The 23,996-nt window shown below is 41.1% G+C and overlaps 1 protein-coding gene across 1 annotated transcript in view; it reads right to left on the bottom strand.

Annotated features, from left to right (window-relative positions):
* LOC137621787 (tectonin beta-propeller repeat-containing protein 2-like) overlaps positions 1–23,996 on the bottom strand; it is an 85,594-nt gene that overhangs the window by 16,178 nt on the left and 45,420 nt on the right. Inside the window, exons 3-5 of the mRNA XM_068352294.1 lie at positions 21,985–22,114; positions 12,977–14,193; positions 2,074–2,203 (exon numbers count right to left, since the gene is read on the bottom strand). Of these exons, the coding sequence (XP_068208395.1) occupies positions 2,074–2,203; positions 12,977–14,193; positions 21,985–22,114 (1,477 nt within the window). The remainder of the gene's footprint in view (positions 1–2,073; positions 2,204–12,976; positions 14,194–21,984; positions 22,115–23,996) is intronic.

Raw genomic sequence — 23,996 nt, 5'->3', positions numbered from 1 at the left:
AAGAAAACTTTGTATATTCAATATACTCATCTCTGGAAGATTCAGAACTAGTGCTCTCATTATCAAGCAGGTTATCATTATCAAATTCCTCGACAAGAATATCATTTATTTCATCTAAAGAAATAACCTTCACCTTCAGACCGCTCATTGTAAAAGGAACAACAAACAACCTTATCCGCATGAACGCCCGAAGCGCACTGAAAGGAAACCAGTTTTCCAGCATCAAGCTACCTTCAGAAAAATAGTTGCCAGACATCATATACGTTTCTATTTACAGCCCTCATATGCTGAGAGTGTTGCCAAGTGATGATCCTATACTTACTATACGAGTAAACGTATTATCACGAGACTGACGACTTGATAAAGGCAGTTAAAGTCATGAACGGAATATGCAGTTGAAGGCGGTACCGAGTAGATCGCGGTGAACGGTATATCACGTGGGTGACGCTTAACATGTTAAGACTGAGGTACCATTTGGACAAACAAATATTGCACACATTTGACGTGGAGTCAACAACAAAAAAATATCGATCAAACTTTTTATGCACGATTGAAGAAGCTGTTTGAAAATTATCAACAAGAAAACTAAAATTTTTAAGAATATTGCATCCAATTTGTCATAAAAGAATTTTCTTTAAGTAAATTTAATTGCTTTACCACTGATTTTTAATGTACTTGCCCTAATTTTCATCCTAATCTAAGTATCAAATGTGGGCTAAAATATATTAATTTTTTTCTTTATCCAAAATTATTTCATTCATTCTGGTGGAATTTACCTATGGTCAAATTTACTGAGGTGGATTTTTCCATAATGGAATTTACATGTTGTGAAATTTACTGTGGTAGATTTTTTGTAGTGGTACAGTTTTCCGTGGTGGAATTTACCTCTAACCTCCTGAAAAATTCTCAGTTTATGAAGTCATGCTGAATACCATCCAGGCATGAAAATAAAGGTTATCAATGTTGATAAGAAATCTGTGGAAGTGTAACTTAAGGATATTTTTAAGGTAGGGGGCTACCCATTATCATACAGTAGATAATGAATCCATTATAGAAGGGTTCTAGGTAAATTCCACTACCATGGAAAATTCCACACAAGTAAATTCCACCTGGATGGCATTCAGCATGACTTCATAGACTGAGAATTTTTGAAGAAAAATTTTGTCTAACCTTCATCATGTCAAATAGAATAAGTTATTTCAGCATTGAAGAAATGTACTGATCTGGCCAATTCCACTACTCAAATCACCACATTTTCCCATTTTTTTACATTAATTTAGAAAACCCTTTAGGGTCATAAAGTCTTTTTCTGTAAGTTTATGAACTTACGAACTCATCACAGGGTTTTCCACTGAGATGATGATATTTATCCCAGACTTTCAGTGGATCTTTCACATTCTGAAATATCCTTCAAAGTCTTTTCTTATTCCTCGTGGAAGATTTTTTCCCCAATCTCAAATTTGTCTTAATTTTTCTTGCATGCATCTCCAAAATGGCTTTACAGTATCCATGCTTTGGCTGGAAAGGTCTTGCAGTCTAGAGACTGCTTATCAGCATACTTGAGATTGGTTGTTAGAGGATTTGCTGTTTACTCCTAATTTTGTAGCAAAAATCCAAATGACCAGTAGCCAGGGCCTTACTACAGCATCCATCCCCTTTCCTGCTTTGTCTTCCATCTCAAGAGGACCTTTTGCTATGTTAATTGAAATCCGTCAAGCTGTACCTATATAGACTTAGAAACTTCAGAGATGACATATCCCGACTGTTTTTACCAACATGACAAAGTACAAATAAAATAAAGAACTCTGCCTGTTATTGGTGGAGGCAGGTATTTTTTTAGAGCCTAGAGATATGTATAGACTTGTTTCTGTTTTTATTTAGTGGTATTAACTGTGAATTCCCATTGAGTTGGTCTCAAATTTAATTCCTGCTCAATTCTAAGATAACTGTATAACTCATTGCTTAAATATATCAAATAAAATTTTAGGTCTTTCAAAGAAATACATTATGGTGAAATAATCCAAGATTGTTCCTAGCAACAGATTTACAGAGAGAATATCTTTAAAAGCTTACCTAGCTTTTTCCTTATTTTTTTCTTGGGTTTGTCCCTCATTACTAATGGTTCCATTTCACTGTCCTCTTGTGCCACTATCTGAGCACTTGTAACAATTTCTTCAAACTCTGGCTTCTCTGATGATTTCGTCTGAAATATCACCCACCAAATTTCATTAATACAGTATAGCACAGTATTCATGAATAAAATGAAGACATTTTATATACAGCATCTTATAAAATGTTTGCATCTTATATTCAATCATGTAATAATAATATTAACAAACATTTCAAACAACAATGCTATGTAAATGAGGCTTTAATAAAATAAAGTATTCCATGATTACAATATTAAAGGTTGCTTGGGCCACTTAATATTCTTTTCAAAATATCTTTTCATGTCAAGTTCTGTCCAATTATGAATCCTGTGAAATAAGGAAAAAAAACACTTTTTTTGGGGTCAACTTGCCAATTTAGTACCTCGTGTATTTCATGATCTGAAAAATTTGTTTTTAAACAATAATGCTGTACTATCAACCACTGCATACCAAAGAAACTAAATTAATGCAAATTCAGATGTGGAGATGCTTCAGTGAAATCTATCTTAATAATATGACAAACCCTAATTGCATTTTTACTTTAAATAATCAAAGGTAACAATTCAATACAATAAAGAGGGAATAGGGATGGCCAACGATATAATATTTTTTTTTATTGTGATGCCTGGTATGTAACTTATAATAGTCTTTATTCTATATTTCAGTACGATGTTCACATACTGTAGTAAGCGTACGATAATGACAAAATAATCTGTTGAATTATATGCATTACATGCAACCTTCTAAATCTAGAACCAAAAATGCTGTATTGTAATTGCATGAAAACTCTTTAGATGAATAATCTGGTTGAAGGATTGGAATTATATCAAAAATTATTTTCATCAAGGATTAAAGGTCTGCATTATCACAGAAATAGTGGAAAGCAACGGGGCAGCAAATGAAATGAGGGTCTCTCCCCATTGCTAATTGCGTTTTTTGTTTTAATCATCTATTTACCAAGGCACTTCGCCCAATTTTGGAGGGTAGTCAACATCAAACAAAGGAACAAAAGGGGACCTTTCCTCTCTCAGCTCCTTCCAGCCCAACGAGGGACTCAGCCGAGTTTGGCTGGTACTGCTAGGGTGCCCCAGCCCCCCGGGTCCCTCGTTTCTCCACCACAAATGAAGTTTGTAATATAAAAAAAAAACTATCACAATGCAGTTGTACTGTATAGACATACATCAAAGTTTGCCAGGGTTAGGTAACAGACCACTGCAAAAAGTAAAAATCTGCAAAAATTTGTATTACTGTAGTACAGTAAGATGACTCCTCCCCAACTGATCATTGCAGTTAAGTAACACTCTAAATAACTCAATACATTATTTCTGTTTAGTTCTCCACACTGCACTGTAGTTTATATTACTTTAATTTAATTGTACAGAATGTACAAACCAGGATCCAGATAAGAATGGCTCTGCTAAGGCATAGGTCAGAACCTGAGCAGGTAGGATAGTGAGCTCCCGTGAGCCCCTAACCTCGGCCGGCCTCGCGTACAGCAAGCACTCCAGGTTAAAGATTTGGCTTAAAAGGCAACCCAAAATATATACTTCAGTTTCTTTGCATTATATAACCTGTCCCTAGTAATTTCTGATACATATTGATCTATAATATGCTTAAGATTCCAGCATATAAATACCAGTTGTCTTGTACAATGTCTCATTCGTAAACATTTCTTGTGGTAAACGATATTTTGAAAAGAATTTTCCCGCTTAATCACTTTGTTTAAATATTGTCAGCACAATAATGAGCAATTGCGCAGTTTTTGGCTGCTTTAACATGAAAGGAAAAGCCAAGTCCATAGGTTTAGACATGCCTTTCTTTCGTTTTTCGAGTAATGAAAGTTTAAGAGATGTCTGGAAACAGGCATGTCTACAGTTTGATGAACTCAACCTAGCTCATGCTGTGATTTGGTCTTTGCCTTATTGCAAGGATGTTATTGGCTATGAAAATTTGAGGTTCAAGTTGCAGTTTTGTTTCTGGTTCTGCCATTCGTGAAATGTATAGTTAGAGGAAGACAGAATAGAGACTGCTAATTTCAATCAACTTGTCGATAAATGGTTTGATGTTATCAAGTATAATTCAATGTTTGGTGACAAAGTTTAACGAAATGCTTTTGGGATAAATCATAAAGAGCAGAAAATAAATATAACAGAAAAAAGTTGATACCATGAAAACCATGAGAGATGCAAACTCAAGATTTAAATGCCCGTATAAATTAAAAATGAAAAAAAAAATTAATTCTCTCTAAGTCCCTTACAGACTTTATGAAATGCATAAATAATTATTTAGTGTTAAATTCATACCTACAAGGTGATTAAAGCAAATCTGTTGGAACACTTCTCTGGTAGCATAGGCCAAATGAAGGGTCCACACGACAATCCAAATTCGGTAAGTTTTAAGGTTTGCTTAAGAAATTATTTGTTGAGGAAAGCAATTACATGGTTAAGTGAAAAAGCTCCAACAAGGTGTAAAGAAGAATTTAAACAGGCAATTGTCATTTCTTAATGCAAAACAGATCACTGAACAAGAACAGTCAGTGAACTTGAAATTGAAAATGATATTTTGATTATAAAATAAATTTTTGAATATACTTACCAGGTGAATATATAATAGCTGACGTCTCCGGCGGCTCGACAGAAAAACACAAAAACTCGCGAGCGATCGCCATGAAGGTTGCGGGTGTGCCCACCAGCGCCAACTATCGGCCAGATACCGCATATACATGTAAACAGCTCCAGTTCTTCTCATCCCGCTGGGTCTCTATCGGGGAGGAAGGGGGGGCCTTTAATTTATATATTCACCGGGTAAGTATATTCAAAAATTTATTTTATAATCAAAATATCATTTTTAAATATTAAACTTAGCCGGTGAATATATAATAGCTGATTCACACCCATGGTGGTGGGTAGAGACCAGTATTAATACAGTTTACAGCGTATATGCTTAGAGTTTTTGACAGTTATATCATAACAAAACCCAAATATATATAGGTACCTGGTAAGGAAGATGACTTTGACGATTACTCTGCCTTGTTAGTCTTGTCTTCCTCACGAAGCCCAGCCATCCTCTTAGGATGCTGAAAGACTCCCAGGAGCTGAAGTATCAAGGGCGGCAACCCATACAACAGGACCTCATCAAACCCCTAATCTGGGCGCTCTCAAGAAATGACATTTGACCACCCGCCAAATCAACCAGGATGCGAAAGGCTTCTTAGCCTTCCGTACAACCCAAAAACAAGATTAAAAACATTTCAAGAGACAGATTAAAAGGATATTGGAATTAAGGGAATGTAGTGGTAGAACCCTCACCCACTACTGCAATCGCTGCAACGAATGGACCCAGTGTGTAGCAGTCCTCATAAAGAGTCTGGACATCTTTTAAGTAAAATGACGCGAATACCGACTTGCTTCTCCAAAAGGTTGCGTCCATAATACTTCGCAGAGATCTATTTTGCTTAAAGGCCACTGAAGTTGCTATAGCTCTGACTTCGTGTGTCTTAACTTTAAGCAAGCATCGGTCTGTTTCATTCAAGTGAGAATGAGCCTCTCGGATTAAAAATCTGATAAAATATGACAAAGCATTCTTTGACATAGGTAATGATGGCTTCTTAACTGAGCACCATAAGGCCTCAGATCCACCTCGTAAGGACTTAGTACGAGCTAAGTAGAACTTAAGAGCTCTAACTGGACACAGTACTCTTTCAAGTTCGTTGCCTACGATCTCTGACAGGCAAGGTATATCAAATGACTTAGGCCAAGGACGAGAAGGCAGTTCATTTTTGGCCAGGAAACCAAGTTGAAGTGAACATGTGGCCTTATCTGTGGAAAAGCCGATGTTCTTACTGAAGGCATGAATTTCACTGACCCTTTTAGCCGAAGCCAAGCACACTAGGAAAAGCGTCTTGAGGGTGAGATCCTTCAGGGAGGCTGAATGTAATGGCTCAAACCTGTCTGACATGAGGAACCTTAGGACCACGTCTAAGTTCCATCCAGGAGTTGCCATACAACGTTCCTTAGAGGTCTCGAAAGACTTAAGGAGATCTTTATTGTTGGAAAGATCTAAGCCTCTATGTCGAAAGACCGAAGCCAACATGCTCCTGTAGCCCTTAATAGTGGGTGCTGAGAGGGAGCGAACATTTCTCAAATGTAACAGAAAATCTGCGATTTGGGCTACAGAGGTACTGGAAGAGGACACAGATGCTGACTTGCACCAGTCTCGAAAGACTTCCCACTTAGACTGGTATACTTTGATGGTAGAAGCTCTCCTAGCTCTCGCAATCGCACTGGCTGCCTCCTTCGAAAAGCCTCGAGCTCTTGAGAGTCTTTCGATAGTCTGAAGGCAGTCAGACGAAGCGCGGGGAGGCTTTGATGAAGATCCCTTACGTGGGGCTGACGTAAGAGATCTACCCTTAGAGGAAGACTCCTTGGAATGTCTACCAGCCATTGAAGTACCTCGGTGAACCACTCTCTCGCGGGCCAGAGGGGAGCAACCAACGTCAACCTTGTCCCTTCGTGAGAGGCGAACTTCTGCAGTACCTTGTTGACTATCTTGAATGGTGGGAATGCATACAAGTCCTGGTGAGACCAGTCCAGTAGAAACGCGTCTATGTGGATCGCCTCTGGATCTGGGACTGGTGAGCAATAGATTGGGAGCCTTTTGGTCAACGAGGTGGCAAAGAGGTCTATGGTGGGTTGACCCCAAGTCGCCCAAAGACACTTGCACACGTCCTTGTGGAGGGTCCATTCCGTGGGTATCACCTGACCCCTCCGACTGAGACAGTCTGCCAAGACGTTCAAGTCCCCCTGGATGAACCTTGTCAACAGGGAGATGCCTCGATTTTTTTACCATATGAGGAGGTCCCTTGCGATCACGTACAGCGTGTGGGAGTGAGTGCCTCCTTGCTTGGAGATGTATGCCAAAGCTGTGGTGTTGTCTGAATTGACCTCTACCACTTTGTTTCGAAGAATGTTCTCGAAATTCATCAAGGCCAAGTGGTCTGCTAATAGCTCCTTGCCGTTGATGTGCATGCTCTTCTGAACTGAGGTCCACAGACCCGAGCATTCCCGACCGTCCAGGGTCGCACCCCAACCCAAATCCGACGCGTCTGAGAACAACACGTGGTTTGGGTTCTTGACTGCTAGGGACAGGCCCTCTCTCAGACTGATATTGCTGTCCCACCAGTTCAGGCATGCTTTTACTGGTTCGGAGACCGGGATTGATACCGTCTCTAAAGTCTTGCCCTTGTTCCAGTGAGAGGCTAAATGGAACTGGATAGGCCGAAGGTGCAGTCTCCCTAGCGAGACAAACTGCTCCAGGGATGAGAGAGTCCCTACGAGACTCATCCAACTCCTTACTGAACAACGTTCTCTTTTCAGCATTAGTTGGACTTTGAGCAGGGCTTGTTCTATTCGGGCGGCAGACGGAAAAGCCCGAAAAACTAGACTGCGAATCTCCATCCCCAAATATAGAATAGTCTGGGATGGGATCAGTTGGGACTTTTCTAAGTTGACCAAAAGTCCCAACTCCTTGGCCAGACCCAACGTCCAATGTAGATCCTGCAGACAGCGATGACTGGACGATGCTCTGAGAAGCCAGTCCTCCAAGTACAGGGAGGCTCGGATTCCCGATAGATGAAGGAATTTTGCCACATTCCTCATGAGCCTCGTAAACACGAGAGGAGCAGGACTGAGGCCAAAGCACAGTGCTCAAAACTGGTACACCACATTCCTGTAAACAAACCTCAGAAACGGTTGGGAATCCGGGTGTATAGGAATGTGGAAGTACGCATCTCGCTAAGACGGACTTCGTGGTCTCCATCGTAAATTTTGTTTTCGTAACAAAAACGTTGAGCGCACTGACGTCTAGCACTGGCCTCCAACCTCCTGTATGCTTTGGGACTAGGAAGAGACGGTTGTAAAACCCCGGTGATTGAAGGTCCGAGACTTTCACCACCGCTCCCTTCTCTAGCAACAGAGACACTTCTTGATTTAGGGCTTGTCTCTTTGACTCCTCTCGATACCTGGGAGAGAGGTCTATGGGAGTTGTTACTAGAGGAGGTTTGCGTACAAACGGTATTTTGTACCCCTCTTTGAGCAACAGAACAGACTCTTGGTCTGCACCCCTCTTCTCCCAGGCCTGCCAGAAGCTGTTCAATCTGGCCCCTACCGCTGTCTGAGGCTGTGGACAGTCAGACTCTGCCACGGGAGGACTTGGCTCCTCTCTTCTTACCTCTCTTTCCCTCGGCACGAGAGCCTCCCCTGCTGGGAGCTCTGCCACGAAAGGGCGGGATAAATCTAGAGGCAGGAGTCTCGATCCTGGGTCTCGCAACAAAGGATGAAGAAGGAGCTCCCTTGCGAGCAGAGGACGCCATCAGGTCATGTGTGTCCTTCTGCACAAGCGAAGCAGCTATATCCTTAACCAGCTGTTGTGGAAACAAGGCAGCCGATAAGGGAGCAAAGAGCAGTTCCGATCTCTGACAGGGAGTAACTCCTGCTGAAAGGAAAGAGCAAAGGGTTTCTCTCTTCTTCAAGACTCCCGACGTAAAGGTGGAGGCGAGCTCATTGGAGCCATCGCGGATGGCTTTGTCCATACAGGACATGATAAGTAAGGATACATCTTGGTCAGCAGACGAGATCTTCCTACTTAATGCTCCTAAAGACCAATCAAGAAAGTTAAAAACTTCAAAGGCCCTGTATACGCCTTTAAGTAGATGGTCAAGGTCCGAGGAGGACCAACAAATGTTCGAGCGTCTCATGGCCAGGCGACGGGGAGAGTCTACGAGGCTTGAGAAGTCACCCTGGGCAGAGGCAGGGACTCCCAAGCCGAGAACTTCTCCCGTGTCATACCAGACGCTCGATCTAGAAGCAAGCTTAGAAGGTGGGAAGGCAAAGGCCGTCTTCCCCAAACTCCTCCTGGTATCCAACCAGTCGCCTAGAAGACGTAAAGCCCTCTTAGAAGAGCGAGAAAGCACTAGCTTAGTAAAGGCAGGCTTGGTAGCAGCTAAGCCTAGAGCAAACTCAGACGGAGGCGAACGAGGAGCAACAGCAACAAAATGATCTGGAAAAAGATCCTTGAAAATCATCATGATCTTCTTAAAATCCATCGAAGGTTGAACAGCCTTAGGTTCTTCTACATCTGACAAAACGTCCAAAGGATTATCATCAGGATGAGGATCAGCAACGTCCTCATCTGAAGGAACCTCGTCCGACAACTGATGAGTCTCAAGCAAGGGAGAGACCTGCCTTGGTGGCAATGCTTGACAAGCAGAGTCCACACGCACAGGAGCATCAGTAGCAGTCCAGGACGCTACATCATGTAACTGCTTAACGGACTGACTAGCAACAACAACAGGAGCGGGAGGACGCTCGACGTCAACTCGAGACTGCCTTGACTGCCTAGACTGAGCAGTTAAAACAACTCTTGACTGCGGTGCTTGACGCTCAACGTCAAAACAAGTCAACTTAGCTGTTTGGCGAACGTCCTGAACGTCAACACGAGCATGCGGCAGCTGCTGAACGTCCACAAGCGGCTGAAAGTCAACACGGGACTGCATCGAGTGAGGCTCTACGTCACGTGACTGACGTGACTTTGTAACGTCAACGTCAACAGGACGAGCAAAGGCTTGTTTGGGCGGCTGACGGCCAGGATCTCGATCAGCTAAACGGCGAGGATCATCGTGAACCTGCTCAGCAGTATACTCCTCCATAAGAGAGGCAAGCTTATTCTGCATATCTTGCAGTACAACCCATTTAGGATCAACGGGAGTGGGTGCGGTTCGAGACGAGGGTAACGTCTGTGACTGCAAAACATTGCCTACACTAAGACTCTCGGAGCCTGTGTTACGCTTCTGTTTAGGCGGCGAGCAGTCTTCCAATGACTGCACAGGGTCAGAGCTGTCCCAATAGCTACAACCAGGACGCTGGACCTGTCCTGAAGGGACTGACTTCCGCTTTTAGGGTCTCGAAACCTTGCTCCACGGTTTCTTACGCGAGAAGACTTCGGATGACGAGGAGAAAACCGCCTCGCTGGTCTTATGGTAGGGGCGGTCTTGACGAGACACGCCCGAAACCATAGAGGGAACGTCTGTTCGTTGGTTAAAGCCTCTCGTACCCATAAGTCCTACGACATTACTTCTCCCTGGTGCATGGGAGCTTGCAAGAGGTCTCGGACTAGGCGAACGACAGGCACGAACAGACGAACCCTCGGTCGCAACACTGATAACACTTTGCGCACTAATCACTTTATCCCCACAATTTTCTAATGTGGCACTCTGACACTTCAACTCTTTTACATCCGCCATGAGTTGATTACGGTATGTAGCTAAAGATTCAACTCTCTCGCCCAAAGCTTGAATGGCACGTAACATATCCCGCATTGATGGTTCATGAGTGCTAGTAGAAGGTTCAGGCACAACTACTACTGGGGAAGGATTAGGTTCAGGGGCATGGGAGGAGGAAAATTCTAATGATCTAGAGGAACTTCTCCTCACCCTATCTCTCTCTAGCTTACGAGAATACTTATCAAACTCTAGCCAGTCGAATTCCGAAAGTACCACGCACTCATCACACCGATCTCCTAATTGACAGGTTTTACCCCAACAATTAGAACACACAGTATGTGGGTCAAGAGAGGCCTTTGGAAGACGTTTGTTACAATCCCTAGCATTACATTTACGAAATTTAGGAATTGGAGAAGGGTCAGCCATTTTGAAAAGTCAAAGAAAGTCCAAAAACAATCCAAAGTCATCAACAATTGAATCTATCCAAAAAAAGAGTTCAAGAGTTTAAATTGAAGATAAAAACACCTGCACTGCGAAAGCTCAAAATCAAAAAGAAGTACTTCACCAAGAGTTGAAAAACTCCAGGTTAACAGCGAGTAATGGAATCAACTTGTCGACAAGACCGACAGAGAAGAACTGGAGCTGTTTACATGTATATGCGGTATCTGGCTGATAGTTGGCGCTGGTGGGCACACCCGCAACCTTCATGGCGATCGCTCGCGAGTTTTTGTGTTTTTCTGTCGAGCCGCCGGAGACGTCAGCTATTATATATTCACCGGCTAAGTTTGATATTTAAAAATGAAGGTATAATGGATATGGGAGAAAAACAGAATTAACTGCGAAAGAAGTAGTCAAACTTGAAAAGTCTATTTCTGAGTCTTTGTTACATTGTTGGATACCGTATAGTCAGGAAATTTTTATTAAAATGTCCCAATTTAAAGGCTAATACATCAAAGTGGAGTGAATCTACATTGTCTTGCCTGAGCGCTATCAACAGAGGCGGATTTTATGCCCTTTTTCTGATGCTTTTATGTCTCACATGGCTATTGTGAGAGGTATTTATTGCTGCTCATATGTAGAAATTGCATCAAGTCACTAGTCTATGAATTAAAATTGTCTGAGTTTGATGGCCTCAAAGATATGAGAAATTTCTTTGCTAAAATTTCTGTGTTTTAGAATGAAATAAATGAATAAACTTACTATAACTAATAAAAAGTAAAAGAATGGGTGTTGAAGCGTGAACAAAAATTAAACAAATTAATATTGAAATGATATCAAGAAGTTATTTGTCCTGGTTTTGATAATTGATCCAAACAATGATACAAAAGGTGAAAATTATTTTGTTTTTATCTACAATATATTACTAAATAGTTTCATGTTCTCTGACCTTCGATGACTAAAGAGTCCCTGTGGGTCAACTTAGCATTAAAGTGAAAGTTGAAAAATTTTTGAACGGAGAATAGTTTTAATAAAGGAAATGGATTAAAAAAACTGGCCACTTAAAGGCCCGACCGATACCGACCAAGGGAATTTGTAGCAGAGAGGGACTCACGTGACTACCTGCGCAGAAAAGGTCTTATTTTGGTCGGCACGTTTGCAGACCCGTTCTTTTCTGGATCCTGGTACAAACTTTCATTTTTACAGCCTTTCCATAAACTGCTAATTCCTCTTTCACACTACATTAACTACTTTAAAATTTAATTTTATTCTCTTTACAGACCCAAATCCTTATAATTTGACTACAGTATTTATTCTTATTGCTTCTTTTAATATATGGTTTAATTATCTTTAATTTTTACTTAAATCTAATTTCCCTCTATCCTCTCATTACACTAAATTTTAACTTATAATCTCTTTATTTTCCTTCCTTAAATTATTTTTCTCAAATTATTTTCAACTTATTTTTTACTTTTGAATATGTACAGTACTATACTTATATACTTTTGTACAATATATTATTATATAAATTTTCATTTCCTATTGTTCTTTCTCTATTTTTCATTTTTCTTTTTATTTATATTTCAAACAGCTCGCGTAAAGCGGGGCCTTATAGGGAGTGAAAACATTGAGGATAAATTTTCTTTATTTCTTTTTCTTATTGATGTTGTGAAATTGATTCTTCCAACTAAATAGCATTTTACTTTCAAAAGGTAAGATTGTTAGAAATAAAATGTCTGATATACTGTACAGTATCGATAAACAAAGTAATATTCTAATAAAAAATGCAAAAACTATGGACTAAAAAATCATTATGAGGCTTCCACCAATGAAAATAAAGATGAAAATACAAAGCAGAATTAACCATTTTTTGAGAAGCACAAAGCAATTTTTCTGCTGATGATGCCTAGACCCGTAAGTTTATAAAGCTTTGTTACTGATGCGCAGAAAAATCTTCAGCCCTTTGCATTTGCTGAATTATAACTAAAGGATTTTTTGAATTAATGCTATCATAAGATTCAGAAAATATTGAAAAAATTGACAGAAAATTGCCAATACAGTAAGATTATTTGAAACCATATGCCAGAACTCCAAAACCATGTGCACTTACCGGTACAGTTACATTATCAACAGGAGGTGTTAATCCGAATGTTTTCACGAGTGATGGAGTTGGAAGGAGAGATGGTAAAAAACTACTAACAGACTGAACCATCCTGGGAGGGATTAAACTTGGAGAGTACGATCTCTGCTCTGGATCTTTAATAATACCTGACGAAGATGACCTTTGATGTCCATATTCTCTACCATCAGATACATTGGTAAATGTTGGGGATTTATGGAATGATTTACTCATGGGGTTTTCCTCATTAAGTTTAACTTCAGTATCTTGTAATGGGCTTGTTATATTCTTCCCAGACACTATAGGAGGCTTTGCATGTTCTGTCACTTTAGCTGCCACAGTACTTCCAATACGAGCTATCTGACCAAGAATATCAGTTCCCTGTGAAACTATGCGAGACTTGAGCTCTTTTAAATTCTCAGACTCTAGAAAGGCAGCAGGACGGGGCATGTTTGGTCTCCTTTCTCCAATATCGGGGAGTTCTAAGCTGAGGCATGTGATATGTCGTGACCCATCAAGAACATATATCTCTTGTTCTGAAACGGCTACATCAATAATACGTCCAAACTGACCCGAGTAATTACAGATTTTGGAATTATCTAAATCTGCTATAAACAACCAATGAGGATTATATGCAACCAAGTAAGATTTAATGGTGCTAAGAATTCCAAAACAATAATATTCTCCTTTTCTTGGTTTCTCTGGGAATGGCTCAAGCAAACAGATTTGTCCATCATCTGGTAAGTCTTTGATAATGTGAGTCTGCTGCACTTCACCTTCATTATTAGAGGACCACATTCTCATACCAGGTCTTGCCACATAGAGCACACTACTAGCCAGTGGTGCTGAGAGCGACCATAGACAACCAAATAAGCCTTGCTTCCGTGGTTTCTTGCCAACCTGAAGAGCCAGACTATCATTAAGATTATATATCACTGTTCTTTCTAAAGTGGCAATAGCCAAAAGCTTATTGGTATAAGACAGCTGTATGATAGTATTGTTCTCCTTTAGTAATTCCTTAGGTGTGCACTCCATTGTTTGGTAATTTATGTCTATTTGAGAAACTACGCCTTGGGCATCTCCACAGAAGAGTAACATTCCATTACGGCTCCAAGTCAGACTTGTTATTCTTGAACGATGACTGTTCCCAACAGTAAAGCGCTTGATGACCGGTTCAGGCACAACTATACCTCGAAAGTCACGCTGATCTGAAATGAGAAAAAAATAGTAATTAAATGATAAAACTCTTCTCTAAGGATACTGTTATTGAGTTACATTTAACAAAACTAATCGATCTTAAGGTAAAGGAAATGAGCATGAATACAATTGATATAACTTTACTATTGAAAACTAAATCAAAATACTCTATCTAATAGAGGCAGAAATAAATAAATACACTTCTACACTAAGTCCTCCTTATCCACAGGTCCACTAATTCATAGTTAACCACAGGGAACCATTGTAGAAAATATCCCATGGGGCCACCTGCTAAGAAAGATTTAATTTAACTAACTAGTGTACTAATGTGTAATACTCAATCTACTATCAGCAGGTCTATGAGATAATGATAGTTTTATACAAAGAAACCAATATGAACTTAATGGGCTGCAGGAAGTCATTTGCTATCCCTAATGCCATTAATACATTCATTAATGTAGCAATAGATGAGTTGTGGCCATACACCTTGAATCCCTGATAGAAAATGGTATGGTTTGTGGCTATTCACGACTTCAATGGCTTTCCAGCCGTAGATGGGAAGGTTGCAAGGATACTAGAGGTGGGCAGACACCTTGGATGATTTTGTTGAACATATTGTGGCTATATATGTGGGTAATAGTGAGTTTGGGTGGCGGGTGAGGATTATAAGCTTTATACCTACATCACTTATGTTGGACTCAGGAACTTTTTATCACATGATCCCAATCTTGGAAAGTATCTCGTTCTTATTTGGGGGACTTTCTGAGGATTGACTGATGAAGACTTGAAGACCAGACCTGGTCCTGGTAAATAAGGAAACCTAGGTTGTATCTAAGATAAATGTTACTGTACCACAATAAATGAGAGTTATGGACAAAACCACAATAAATATTTTAAAGTATCAAGATCTAGGGATGGAAATGAGAACCCTCATCCTGAAGTTGAAGTAGCAATTATTATCCTGGGACTACAAGAAGTAATCCCAGTAGACCTATGGAGAAAATTTGAAAGGATTGGATGCACAACCATCAAAATGATATTTTAATCATAAAATAAATTTTTGAATATACTTACCCGGTGAATATATAATAGCTGAGCCTCCGGTGGCTCGACAGAAAAACACACCAAAAACTCGCGAGCGATCGCTATGAAGGTTGTGGGTGTGCCCACTAGCGCCAACTATCGGCCAGATACCGCATATACATGTAAACAGACCCAATTTTTCTCATCCCGCTGGGTCTCTATCAGGGAGGAAGGGGGGCCTTTAATTTATATATTCACCGGGTAAGTATATGCAAAAATTTATTTTATAATTAAAATATCATTTTTAAATATTTAACTTAGCCGGTGAATATATAATAGCTGATTCACACCCATGGTGGTGGGTAGAGACCAGAGTTAATTAAGTTTACAGCGTATATGCTTAGAGTTTTTGACAGTTATATCATAACAAAACCCAAATATATAAAGGTACCTGGTAAGGAAGTTGACTTAGACGATTACTCTGCCTTATTAGTCTGTCTTCCTCACGAAGCCCAGCGATCCTCTTAGGATGCTGAAAGACTCCCAGGAGTTGAAGTATTAAGTGCTGCAACCCATACAACAGGACCTCATCAAACCCCTAATCTGGGCGCTCTCAAGAAATGACTTTGACCACCCGCCAAATCAACCAGGATGCGAAAGGCTTCTTAGCCTTCCGTACAACCCAAAAAACAATATTAAAAACATTTCAAGAGACAGATTAAAAAGGATATTGGAATTAGGGTAATGTAGTGGTAGAACCCTCACCCACTACTGCACTCGCTGCAACGAATGGACCCAGTGTGTAGCAGTCCTCGTAAAGAGTCTGGACATCTTTTAAGTAAAATGACGCGAACACTGACTTGTTTCTCCAAAAAGTCGCGTCCATAATACTTTGCAGAGATTTATTTTGCTTGAAGGCCACGGAGGTTGCTATAGCTCTAACTTCGTGCGTCTTAACCTTAAGCAAACATCGGTCTTTCTCATTCAAGTGAGAATGAGCTTCTCGTATTAAAAATCAGATAAAATATGACAAAGCATTCTTTGACATAGGCAATGATGGTTTCTTAACTGAACACCATAATGCCTCAGATCCACCTCGTAAGGACTTGGTACGAGCTAAATAGAACTTAAGAGCTCTAACAGGACATAATACTCTTTCCAGTTCGTTGCCTACGATCTCTGATAAGCAAGGAATATCAAAATATTTAGGCCAAGGACGAGAAGGCAGTTCATTTTTGGCCAGGAAACCAAGTTGAAGTGAACAAGTGGCTTTTTCTGTAGAAAAAGCCGATGTTCTTACTGAAGGCATGAAGTTCACTGACCCTTTAAGCCGAAGCCAAGCACACTAGGAAAAGTGTCTTGAGGGTGAGATCCTTCAGGGAGGCTGAATGCAATGGCTCAAACCTGTCTGACATGAGGAACCTTAGGACCACGTCTAAGTTACATCCAGGAGTTGCCAAACGACGTTCCTTAGAGGTCTCGAAAGACTTGAGGAGATCTTGGAGATCTTTATTGTTGGAAAGATCTAAGCCTCTATGTCGAAAGACCGAAGCCAACATGCTCCTGTAGCCCTTAATCGTGGGAGCTGAAAGGGAGCGAACCTTTCTCAGATGTAAAAGAAAATCTGCGATTTGGGCTACAGAGGTACTGGACGAGGACACAGATGCTGACTTGCACCAGTCTCGAAAGACTTCCCACTTCGACTGGTATACTCTGATGGTAGAAGCTCTCCTCGCTCTTGCAATCGCACTGGCTGCCTCCTTCGAAAAGCCTCGAGCTCTTGAGAGCCTTTCGATAGTCTGAAGGAAGTCAGACGAAGAGCGGGGAGGCTTTGATGAACATTCTTTACGTGGGGCTGACGTAACAGATCTACCCTTAGAGGAAGACTTCTTGGAAAGTCTACCAGCCATTGAAGTACCTCGGTGAACCATTCTCTCGCGGGCCAGAGGGTAGCAACCAACGTCAACCTTGTCCCTTCGTGAGAGGCGAACTTCTGCAGTACCTTGTTGACTATCTTGAATGGTGGGAATGCATATAAGTCCAGAAGAGACCAATCCAGTAGAAACGCGTCTATGTGGATTGCTTCTGTATCGAGGACTGGAGAGCAATAGATTGGTAACCTTTTGGTCAACGAGGAGGCAAAGAGGTCTAAGGTGGGTTGACCCCAAGTAGCCCAAAGACTCTTGCTCACGTCCTTGTGGAGGGTCCATTCCGTGGGTATCACCTGACCCCTCCGACTGAGACAGTCTGCCAAGACGTTCAAGTCCCCCTGGATGAATCTCGTCAACAGGGAGATGCCTCGATTTCTTGACCATAAGAGAAGGTCCCTTGCGATCTCGAGCAGCGTGAAGGAGTGTGTGCCTCCTTGCTTGGAGATGTACGCCAAAGCTGTGGTGTTGTCTGAGTTGACCTCTACCACTTAGTTTCGAAGAAGCTTTCGAATATCATCAAGGCCAAGTGGACTGCTAATAGCTCCTTGCCGTTGATGTGCATGCTCTTCTGACTTGAGGTCCACAGACCCGAGCATTCCCGACCGTCCAGGGTCGCACCCCAACCCAAATCCGACGCGTCTGAGAACAACACGTGGTTTGGGTTCTTGACTGCTAGGGATAGTCCCTCTCTCAGACTGATATTGCTGTCCCACCATTTAAGGCATGCCTTTACTGGTTCGGAGACTGGGAATGATACCGTCTCTAACGTCTTGTCCTAGTTTCAGTGAGAGGCTAGATGGAACCGGAGAGGCAGAAGGTGTAGTCTCCCTAGTGAGACAAACTGCTCCAGGGATGAGAGAGTCCCTACGAGACTGTTCCAACTCCTGACTGAACAAACGTTCTCTTTTCAGCATTAGTTAGACTTCGAGCAGGGCTTGTTCTATTCGGGTGGCAGACGGAAAAGCCCGAAAAAAACTGGACTGCGAATCTCCATCCCCAAATATAGAATAATCTGGGATGGGATCAGTTGGGACTTTTAGGTTGACCAAAAGTCCCAACTCCCTGGCCAGACTCAACGTCCAATGTAGATCCTGCAGACAGCGAAGACTGGACGATGCTCTGAGAAGCCAGTCGTCCAAGTACAGGGAGGCTCGGATCCCCGATAGATGGAGGGATTTTGCCACATTCCTCATGAGCCTTGTAAACACGAGAGGAGCAGGACTGAGGCCAAAGCACAGGGCTCGAAACTGGTACCCCACATTCCTGTAAACAAACCTCAGAAACGGTTGGGAATCCGGGTGTATAGGAATGTGGAAGTATGCCTCCTGAAGGTCGAGAGAGACCATCCAGTCGCCTTCCATTAATGCTGTCAAGACAGCCTGGTAGACTTCATCGTGAAGTTTGTCTTGACAATGAATACATTGAGCGCACTTGCCTCTTACGTACTCCTGCAGTGAACATGGCTGCCAGATCATTGGAGCCATCCCTGAGGGACTTGTTCCTGCAGAGAACGTGGCTGTCAGATCATTGGAGCCATCCCTGAAAGCCTTGTTTATGCATGACATAATTGTACAGCAAAACTTCAAACGCTCGAAAAAACTCCTAACAGGAGATGGTCTAGCTCTGAAGTCGACCATAAAATCTTGGAGCGTCTCATGGCCCGGCGCCAGGGAGAGTCTATGAGGTTTGAGAAGTCTATCTGGGCAGAGGCAGGAACTCCCAAGCCGAGAACTTCTCCCGTGTCATATCAGACTCTCGCTCTATAAGCCAGCTTAAAAGTAGGGAAAGCAAAGGCTGTCTCCCCCAAACTCCTCCTGGTGATTAACCAGTCGCCTAGCAAACGTAAAGCTCTCTTAGAAGAGCGAGAGAGCACTAGCTTATAAAACAACGGCTTCGAAGTAGCTAGGCTTAGCGTAAACTCTGACGTTTAGGCGAACGAGGAGCAGCAGTTACAAAAAGATCCGGACAAAGATCCTTAAAAATCAGCATGATTTATTTAAAGTCCATAGAGGGCTGAGCAGCTTTAGGCTCCTCTCCGTCTGACAGAGTCCTCAAGGGAATATCAGTAGGAGGGGGATCAGCAACTTCCTCATCTGAAGGAACCTTGTCCGACAATAGCCGAGTCTCAAGCAAGGGAGAGACCTGCCGTGGTGGCAATGCTTGACAAGCAGAGTCCACACGCAAAGGAGCAATCAGTAGCAGTCAAGGACGTTATGTCATGTAACTGCTTAAAGGACTGACCAGTAACAACAACAGGTGCGGGAGGACGTTCGACGTCAAATCGAGACTGCCTTGACTGCTTAGACTGAGCAGTCAAAACAACTCTTGACTGCGATGATTGACGCTCAACGTCAAAACAAGTCAACTCTGCTGGTTGGTGAACGTCCTGAACGTCAACAAGAGCAAGCGGCAGGGGGCTGAACGTCCACAAGCGGCTGAGAGTCAACACGGGACTGCATCGAGTGAGGCTCTACAAAACACGATTGACGTGACTTTGTAACGTCAATGTCAACAGGACGAGCAAAGGCTCGTTTGGGCGGCTGACGGCCAAGATCTCGATCAGCTAAGCGGCGAGGATCATCGTGAACCTGCTCAACAGAATAGTCCTCCATAAGAGAGGCAAGCTTATTCTGCATGTCTTGCCGTACAACCAATTTAGGATCAACGGGAATGGTTGCGGTAAGAGACGAGGGTAACGTCTGTGACTGCAAAACCTTGCCTACAAAAAGACTCTCGGAGCCTGTGTTACGCTTTTGTTTAGGCGGCGAGCAGTCTTCCGATGACTGCATAGGGTCAGAGCTGTCCTAATTGTTACAACCAGGACGCTGGACCTGTCCTGAAAGGACTGACTTTCGCTTAAAGGGCCTCGAAACCTTGTTCCACGGTTTCTTATGCGAAAAGCCTTCGGATGACGAGGAGAAAATCGTCTCGCTCGTCTTATGGTAGGGGCGGTGTTGATGAGACACGCCTGAAACCATAGAGGGAACGTCTGTTCGCTGATCAAGTCCTCTCGAACCCATAAGTCGTACGACATTACTTCTCCCCTGGGCTTGGGAGCTTGCAAGAGGTCTCGGACTAGGTGAACGACAGGCACGAACAGACGAACCCTCGGTCGCAACACTGATAACACTTTGCGCAATTATCACTATATCACTACGATTTTCTGTTTTGCACTTACTTCACTGAAATCGAATTTTACAACAATTCACATTAGGTATGAATAAAACTGATTTCTACCTGAAGCACGCAATTCTACCCTCATCAAAAGGTTATAATTACGAAATCAGTCGTATAATGTAAGCACATTAATACAAGCAAAAAACAGTAAACATATATTAAGATAAAAAGATCAGTGGCTGGAAAGGAGACTAAACACTAGTTCATTCAAAACTACGTTTTCAATCTCTCACCGAACAGTGCCTTGGGACGAGAATAAAAACTAAAAACGTTTTATCCTTTCTCCCCGTACAGAGACTAGGGACGAGAGTAAAAAACTGACTCGAGAACAACGTTACTCGCTTGGGACGAGAATAAAGATCGGAACGTTCTCTCTTCCTCTCTCTCTCTCTCCGTCTCTCTCTCTCTCTCTCTCTCTTGATTTTGCACCGAAGAGAAGAGCCCACTTACCTTTCGTCAATAAACAGGTTATTTGACCAAAGGAAAAAACTGAAAGGTTTTTCAATTAACAAGTTCCTTTAAAATAGTATTTAAAACATTTAAGTTTGAAAGAAGAATGAACAAAACGTCAGAATCGATTTACTCTTTCTGCAAAGTGAAACCGTGATTCTCTCTCTCTCTATCGTAACGATAGAGCGCAACTGCGTAGCATAAATAAACTAAACGTTAGTTCATCTTTGAAACAGTACGAAGACTATTCAAAGAAAATCTTTCATAAAATATTTACTAAAAAATAATTATTTAATAAGTTTTAAATCATTTGCTCTGTAAAAGTTATTTACGATTGAAAGGGCTCAACGTTGTTTAACTTCGGTTTCCAAGTTAGGACCGCCTACTCTCGGATTAGAGGAGGAATAGGAAAGGTCGCATATAAACAAATCATTAAAATTTATCTTGATGTTTATTATAAATGGAAAGCTAATCGAAGAGGCCTAATAAAGGCGGTTGAGATATAAAATATATAGTTAACAACAATTTATAACGTGATAAGATAATTGCTAAAAGCCTAAAACACACTTCCGTACTAAGGGAAGGGTCGGCCATTTAAAAGTCAAAGAAAGTCCAAAAAAACAATCCAAAGTCATCAAAAATTAAATCTATCCAAAAACGAGTTCAAGATTTAAGTTGAAGATAAAACACCTGCACTGCGAAAGCTCAAACCAAAAGGAAGTACTTCACCAAATATGTTGAGAAAACTCCAGGTTATACAGCGAGTATTGATACGTCTTGTCGTTAAGGCCGACAGAGAAAAATTGGGTCTGTTTACATGTATATGCGGTATCTGGCCGATAGTTGGCGCTAGTGGGCACACCCACAACCTTCATAGCGATCGCTCGCGAGTTTTTGGTGTGTTTTTCTGTCGAGCCGCCGGAGGCTCAGCTATTATATATTCACCGGCTAAGTTAAATATTTAAAAATTGGCTTACTCTAGAAAAAGCTGTGCTGGTAAATGCAAGGATAATTAGGAGTGTTTGCATCTTAGGACAATAAGGTAGTGGGAGGTCATACCTTCAGAAGACAAGTTGCAGCCTGGATCCAGGGTCATAGCTACCAACCAAATAAAGTTGTGAGAAAAAAAATATAACGATAAAAATATCTCTCAAACAAAAACAAGTCAAAAGGGTAATCAAATAAATAAATCTTTAATGTATAAAAAGCAGATCATATCACCTGAAGAGGTTGGTTTGCAAGTCACTCGTGGAAGCTGGAAGATGGTTATGGTCCCCTCAAGAGACCCAGCTGCAATCATTTCATCCACAGTACTTACAGTCTCAACTTTGGTGATTGGTGACAGTGGATCCTGGAGAAAAAAAAAATTGACATATGCAACTTTGGAATACTGGAATTTGACATTCTTATCATTAAAAAAATCATTTAACTATACACTTTAATCCCATATTCAGTCTCTGCAATGGTAAGCTCCAAAGATTTACTTTAGAATAACATTAGGTGAAAATTTGAGGAAGACAAAGCTGAAGATATATGACAGATTGAGGGAAGAGAATACTGTAAAATGAAATGGATAAGGAAATAAAATACAAAATGAAAAAGTATGCCAGCAGGCTAAAATATACTGTACTTAACAAGAGCCATTAATGCCCCTTACAATAACCTGTATAAGAGCCATATATTTTAGTTAGAAAATTTTAAAGTGAATTTTATTTTCCTAGCTACGTAAACTTGAGTCCTTTAATTATGAGAATGTTTTTAGTGAAGCTACAATGGCTGCCCGATTTTTATCACTGTAGAACCTGAATTAGAGGGAAGAAGGTGTGGGGAGTCACATGCCTTCCCTACTGTATCTTGTCACATTTGACCTTTATCTCAAGGATGGAAAGGGGGGCATAAGGAGGATAAGTTTAACTTTGCATAGCTTCTCAGTTACTTGTCTTGCTTATATGTGAGATCAGACTTCCTCCCTCATGATGCTCAGATTAACATATTTGTGATAAGAAGTCATCTCGACAAAAAAAGGCTCCAAAAAAGATCATTCCACAGGATACCAGCTGACACTTTGGAGGATACTCGTGTGTCCACCTGAGGGACAAAGGAGGAACTTACGGGATGACCAATAGACTATAAGCACAACCAGTCTTTGGATTCACAGAAATAATGAAGTCTTCTGTCTAAGAACTGGACAGAATTCAATAGAATGTATGCCCAAATCATCTCCATCTACCCCTAACCATGATCTCATCCACATATGGCACTCAAGTAATCTCTCTTATAGTTTCATTTCTAATCCTGTCCTGCCATTCAACTCCCAATATTCTTCTGAGGGCTTTGTTCTCAAATCTACAAAATCTGTTGGATATTGTTTTCTTGTCATACCATGTCTCATGTGCATACATTACCAATGATCTCACTAAACTGATATATAGCCTGATTTTTATATGTAATTTCAAGCAATTTGATTTCCAATTTTACTTAACCTAGCCATTGTCCGATTTGATTTTTTCAATCTTTCATTAAACACTAATTCTAAAGATCCTGTATTAAAGATCATAATTCCTTAATATTCAAATGTTTCCACCTCATTAATCCTTTCTCCTTCCAATGATATTTCATCTTCCATTTCATATTCCATTCTCATCATCTCTCTCTTTCTTCTATTTATCTTGAGCCCAACCTCATGAGATATTTCATAAATTCTGATAAGCAAGCTTTGCAAGTCCTGTGGTGTTTTGCTAATATGGACAGCATCAGCAGCATATTCTAGATCCGCTAATTTCCTGTTACCAATCCAGTCCAATCCTTCTCCACCATTCCCAACTGTTCTATACATTACAAAATACATAAGGATAAAAAAAATTATGTGATAACACATTCCCTTCGAGTACTCCACTGTTCACTGGAAATTAATTTGATAGGACTCCACTAACATTAACTTTGCCCTTGCTATGCTCATGAACATAATTAAATTTACATATTTAAGAGGAATTCTACAATAACGCAGGAATCTCCTCAAAATTGGCTGGTAGACACTATCAAAGGCTTTTTCATAGTCCACAAATGCCATCAAAAGTGAATTTCTATATTCTAAACATTTCTGTACCACATGTCATAAAATGAATATTTGGTCAGTACAACTTCCATCTTTTCTAAATCTTGTTTGTTCATCTCTCAGCTTTTCATCAATATCTCTCTCTAGTCTCTTTAGAATGACCATACTATATATTTTA

The sequence above is a fragment of the Palaemon carinicauda genome, chromosome 28 (assembly GCF_036898095.1).
Source record: "Palaemon carinicauda isolate YSFRI2023 chromosome 28, ASM3689809v2, whole genome shotgun sequence".
NCBI lineage: Eukaryota > Metazoa > Arthropoda > Malacostraca > Decapoda > Palaemonidae > Palaemon > Palaemon carinicauda.
This window is presented reverse-complemented; position numbering and strand designations above follow the sequence as displayed.